This window comes from Bos mutus, chromosome 13, assembly GCF_027580195.1.
Source record: "Bos mutus isolate GX-2022 chromosome 13, NWIPB_WYAK_1.1, whole genome shotgun sequence".
Classification (NCBI taxonomy): domain Eukaryota; kingdom Metazoa; phylum Chordata; class Mammalia; order Artiodactyla; family Bovidae; genus Bos; species Bos mutus.
Window position 1 is genome coordinate 5,902,222 of NC_091629.1, and position 6,000 is coordinate 5,908,221.

At 55.1% G+C, this 6,000-nt stretch overlaps 1 protein-coding gene across 1 annotated transcript in view; it reads right to left on the minus strand.

The window, feature by feature from the left end:
* PFKFB3 (6-phosphofructo-2-kinase/fructose-2,6-biphosphatase 3) overlaps positions 1-1,580 on the minus strand; it is a 78,169-nt gene extending 76,589 nt beyond the window's left edge. Inside the window, exon 1 of the mRNA XM_070380914.1 lies at positions 1,465-1,580. Within this exon, the coding sequence (XP_070237015.1) occupies positions 1,465-1,480 (16 nt within the window). The 5' untranslated portion in view covers positions 1,481-1,580. The remainder of the gene's footprint in view (positions 1-1,464) is intronic.
* Positions 1,581-6,000: the final 4,420 nt, after the last annotated feature.

The following is a 6,000-nucleotide window of genomic DNA, read 5'->3' on the forward strand; positions in this document are numbered from 1 at the left end:
CTGTGCCTCCCAGGAGTCTGCCTCCAGAGACCACACCGATGCAGTAGATAAATGACCATTCACGCTGCAGCAACATGAGGTCAGGTGGGGACTCTGGGGAGTGCCCAGAGGCATGGCAGCCCCGTTATATGGAATAATGGAGCCATTGAAGCCAGCCACTTTGGGACCATGCGCCATCAGCATCAGCCAAGGACCTGATTGAACCCTCAGTCCCCGCACTGAGCTGCCACCTACCTTCTCAACATCCCCACAGGCCGGCATACAGACCGTGCCCCTTCACAACCAGGACCTCACAGTGGCACCGTAGCAACCTCCGTTTAAGGGACAAAGGCCAACAGGGTAATCGGGGCAACCCTAGCATTAATCTGACGATGAATCGAGATGATGAGAGAAGTGTAGAGACGGCCAGAAAGGTGGGTAGAGGCAGCGGGAGGAAGCCACGCAGCCAGTCCTCAGTCCCCAGGTGTTCGAGAGGGAGTCGCTGGCCTGGGTCACTGGTACCCAGGTGGGCGTGGGGAAGCCTTGGGTCCGAGTGACAGTGGGTCCCCGAGCCCTTGGCAACAGAAATACAAAAATCAGGAGTCAATCAGACTGCTCTGTTTGGAAAGTAAACCGAGTCTCCTCCATCCATCCATCAAGGCGCCAACCTGAGGATGGCGCATCCTGGCCCAGCTCTGCAGCGCCCTGGGCACAGCAGGGCCTCATCACCCCGCCAGGAAAATGGGCCATGGGAGTAGCTGGGGCTTTTCTGCAGAGGAACAGGGCCTGAAGGTGGGCCCGGTGGGAAGCTCCGTGCAGGCTGCCGGGCACAGGGAGGCAGGTCTTGCCTGGTAGGCGGGCCGCTCCTCTGCCAGCTGCCCCGCGCGCCTCTCACCAGTCCCACACGTCCCAGCTGACGCGCTCGTACTGCGGATGAAGAAACCGAGACTCCGGTCGGCTAAATGACTTCCCGAGAGTCCGAGGGTAAGTAGAAAAGGCCGGAGGCAGGACTCCCACTCGGATCTGCTTTCACACCTGCTTGCTCCCCCGCCTGTCTCTCCGGGAGGCTCGGACGGCAACCAGAGCGCGCCGCCGGGACCCCACGCTGCGAGCCTCTCGCCACCTCTGGCCGCCATAGAACACTCCCTTCCCAAATCTTCAGCCCGCCGGGAGAACCCGATTCCACCTGCATCTCAGAACTTGCTGCGGCGCGATCGGGGTTGGTCCAAGTACCGCGACCCACGCTCTGCGCGCGGCCTCCGCCGCGCACGCTGCACACCGGCTCGGGCACGTCGGTGTGAGCCCACAGGGTGGCCGGAGGCGGCGACGCGGGGTCGGAGGAGCCGCGCGGAAAGAGAGGGGCATTACGGGACCGGCGGGCACACCGAGAAGCCCGGGTGCCCGAGCCCTACCGGCCTCCCCGAGCACCTGGCCGCTCAGGTCTCCCGCCCAGGCCCGAGCGCGCTCCGCGGGGACCCCGCCTACCTTTTCGGAAGGGCATCGCGGAGAAGTGCTCCCGGGACACTGAGGCCGAGCGACGTCCGAGTGCCAGCCCCGTGGCTCGGGGGCGCCTGCGGGCGCCGGGTGTCGGGCGAGGGAGGGGAAAGGGACATATTTGGGCAAAGGCCGGCGCGTCACCGGCGGAGGGAGGAACCGCGGCGGAGCGGGAAGCGCGGCCCCAGGGCGGGCCTCGCGGAAACCGTTTAACCCTTGCGCTCCCGGCCGGCCGGCGGCGCCGGCGGTCTCCCAGCTACTGCTGGGGTCCGAGTCCCGAACTCCCCGACGCCCGGCCTGCCTCTCCTGACGCATCTGAGCGGAAACTCCTGATCGGGAACAAAATCTACTCCCTTATCAAAGCCTTCGGGCTGCTCGGGGGGCTTCATCCCTGGAAGTGTTGGGAGAACTTTATTGGATTTTAATCTTTTTGTCCTCAGGCCCAGGATATGGCTCCAACGCTGGCTGAACTGATTTGAAATTAAATGAGGGCTGGAGGGAGCAGCCACACACACAGCTCAATAAGTATGTTAAAAAATAATGATGGTAGTGGGACTTACGGAACTGTAAGCCAGAGAATTGGGGGAGGGGCGTTGCCCCTCACGTTACTGGTTTGCTTTCGAGACAAGCACCTGAGAAAATGCTTTATAATGTGATGGACTCAAAAAGCCTCGAAGGCAGGTCATCCTTCCAGTCAAGTAGGAGTTAATTCCTGTGACAAGTGCTATTTCACGTTACAGTTTGAAGATGTTAGCATAATCTCCTGATCTAATATTTAAAGCATCCATGCAAATAGCAGTTGGCATTTCTATGTAGTGAAAACTACCAACCAGGTGAGGTGGAAAAGTCAAAGCCAGTAGTGTGGTTTTTAAAATTTTTTTTCTTAATCAGAATCTGAACCATTACTGCTTAACAGTCCTAACTACCTCCTCACCCCCACCCCCCCACCTCCCCCCGCCCCACCGCACCCTGTTTTGAAAAAAGGAAGTGGTCATTGGGTCAGACTGTCAAGGGCCCTGGTGGAGCCTTCTAGAAAGACAGTGTTACATGGACCCAGCTACAGAGTCCGGAGAAGGCAATGGCACCCTACTCCAGTACTCTTGCCTGGAAAATCCCATGGATGGAGGAGCCTGGTGGGCTGCAGTCCATGGAGTCGCTAAGAGTCGAACACGACTGAGCAACTTCACATTCACTTTTCACTTTCATGCATTGGAGAAGGAAATGGCAACCCACTCCAGTGTTCTTGCCTGGAGAATCCCAGGGACGGGGGAGCCTGGTGGGCTGCCGTCTATGGAGTCGCATTGAGTTGGACACAACTGAAGCGACTTAGCAGCAGCAGCAGCAGAGAGTAGGCTAGTGAGCCCTGGTGAGTGTGGACGTCAGTCTGCCCACAGGAGCAGGAAGTGAGGGACAGTTGGGAGAGCCCCAGATTCAATTCCATGATCAGCTCCCTCTGCCCTTTTCTCCCACCATGAGCATAATGCCTGGTGGCCGTGCACTTTACTCCATGGTCTGAGCTGCCACGGAAGGCAATTTTTATCTAAGTGCACAGATAAAGTGCACAGGACTGCACATCACAGATGCAGACTGCTCTGAGTCACTGAAGCCAGAGGACGTGCACTTTGCAATGACAGCCCTTTTGTCCTTCTGGTTGGCACCTTTACTGCTCTATGGACTTGAGTGACTATGAAATACAGTAAGAAATCTTTGGTCTTTTGTACCGGTTCTCGGCACACAGCTCCTAAAACCTTTGAAATCTCTGGAGTGATCTTCTGTATGCTAGTTAGAAGAGCAGTGGCCAGGAGCCCCTCGATAGTTTCGGGATAGGAGCCGGTGGTCAGAAAGACCCAGTGTGATTAGAGGACTGGAAATGGAGCTCAATCACCAATGGGCAATGATTTAATTAATCATACCTACAAAATGAAACCTCAGTCAAAACCCCACCATGGCAGGGTTGGGAGAGCTTCTGGATGGTGGGCATGTGGAGGTGCTGGGAGGGTGGGGCACCCAAGGAGGCCTGGAGGTTCTCTGCCCCCCTCCCCTCTCCCCTGCCCCCTTCATCTCCTCTGCCTGGCCGCTTCTGACTTGCATCCTCTACATTAGCATTAGTTGCTCAGTCATGTCCGACTCTTTGCAACCCCATGGATTATAGCCCACCAGGCTCCTCTGTTCATGGAATTCTCCAAGCAAGAATACTGGGGTGGGTAGCCATTCCCTTCTCCAGGGGCTCTTCCTGGCCCAGGGATCAAACCTGCATCTCCTGCATTGCAGGCAAGTTTCTTTAGTATCTGAGCCACCATAATAGCAGTAAAGTAAATACTTTTCTGTCTTCTGTGAGCCTGTCTAGCCAATTATCAAACCTAAAAGGATGGGGTTGGAGGAACCCCACACTTTGCAGCCAAACGCGACAGAAAATGGTACCCTGGGCAGTACTTGTGACAGGTGTCTGAAACAGGGCAGTCTTGAGGGACTAAGCCCGTAACCTGTGGGATATGGGCTAAACCCAGGTAGTTTCAGAACTGAGTTGAACTTCAGGACATCCAGTGGGACAAATGGCTGTTGGTGTGGAAAACCCAAACATTTGGTATCAGAAGGGCTGAGTAAAACCAGTTCATATTCATGCAGCCTGAACTCTCCACTCTGAGTATAATGCAGCATAGGAAACAGGACTCCTTACAGTCTGGTTTCCCTCCCATTTTCAGAGAGCAGCCCTCTCCGATTTTTGTGGTGTCTGTTTAACATCCCTGAGAACATTTGTTCTTTCATCACCAGTCAGAGGCAGCCAACAAGGATTGATGTCAACATATAATAACAGAGTGCTTCTGCTTGTCCCTTGCAGAAGGGAGCAAATAACCCAGGCAAGTTCCCACAAGAGGTAAGAGTGTCATGGACAGTGGGATTTGCTGAAGCACTAACTTATCACAGGCATTGCTGGTGGGGAATGGGCTGGGGTGGTGGGTCATGGTCCTCTGGTTTGCAGATGTGGAGGAAAAGTCGGGAGCGATTTGAAATTTAGAATACGTTCCCAGGCCCTGTCACCAGTGTAACAGGAGTCATAAACTAAGTCATGTCATCAGTGTTCAGCAGATTTCAATTGTGTCAGCTGACATTTCTGTCCTCAGTCTAATGGAGTATTGATTCAACACTTCTTCTCTACTAAGGAGCTCTTAGTGCATCGAAGTGGCATTTTAAAAACCTACCCTAATTTCTAGAACTGTGAGGAAACTCCAGGGCCTCCCCTAGTCCCCAGTTGATCATCAGTTTAGGATGGTCACCATTAGCAGAATCATCTGAGGTCCTGTGGCCAGAGGCACTCAACTTGCAGGCAGAAGAGGAGAGGAGGCTGGAGGGCTGCTCATACGGATCGCTGGGCCTCAGCCCTTGTTTCTGATTCAGTCTGGGGTGGGGCCCAGTAAGTGACCCATCTGTCAAGAAGCCCAGGTTATAAGGATGCTGCTGGTTCTCCTGGTTGAGACTGCGCTTAGAGAACCAAGAGGAAAGTGAAGCTTAGATGGGAGGCGGGGGACTGGAGGAGCCAGATCCAGCATCTCTGGCTCTGTTTCCCCAGGATGTGAGCTGCCTTCTCCTGGCTTTGGTGCCCTGTGCCCAAGCTCTTGGCAGGAAGTGCCCAGGGCACAGCCTCTGATTTTTTCTCTGCAGGAAGAAAAGGGTCCCCACCCAGATTTCTTTTCTGATTCATAGGCAGAAGGCTCTCGTGTCCTCTCATAAGGATAGGAACACTCAAATAGGAAGAAAACTCACAGTCTTTCCCCCAGAAACTCACCCATCCCACCTGCAGCCTTTCCTTCCCCAGGTATTTGGGCATCTGCATTTTCAAGCCTTGTCTCCTTGATCATAGAACGTTAGGCTTTGTCTCCAGTGAAGAGTTCCCAGGCCAAAGAAGTGACCTGGGAAATTTTGATGGGGGCTGAGAACAGTGGTAAAAAAGAGTATGAAGGAGGAAGGAAGAGGAGGGGCCCAGGGGAACAGCCCCACCCCACCTCCGCCAGACTCCCAGGGAGGAGAGTCCAGGGGCTGTCCCCACTGTGCTGGCTCCCACGGCCTAGCTGCCCCTCACTCTTCCCGGCTCCTGGGTGTCTGCAGACCCACAGTCCGCACAGGGGAGGGCGGATGCAAAGAGCAGAGCTGAAGAGTGAGAATCCCCACTTCGTGCTTCCTAAGCTGGGTGACAGCCCCCTTGGAGCCTGTGTGTCTGGTCCATAAATGGGGAAGCTTCCTTCTTCGTGGGTTGCTGTAAGGATTTGAACTCATGTTTGCCTGGAGCACAAGTGCCCAGTAAGAGGTATTAATAGTTATCAGTAACATTAATAATAATAGATCTGAAAGCGGAGAGAGGCTCCTTCCACGGTCACTGAGTGGGAAGGGTCCCTGCAGAGGAGGTGAGTGATGGGAGCGCCTGGGGAGGCATGGGGTAGGCGCACATGGCTGGCCCAGGGAACGTGGCGGCTGAGGTTCAGGGGGGTCAAGTGTAGCAAGAGGAGTCCAGCTGCCGGCGGATGAGCTCCC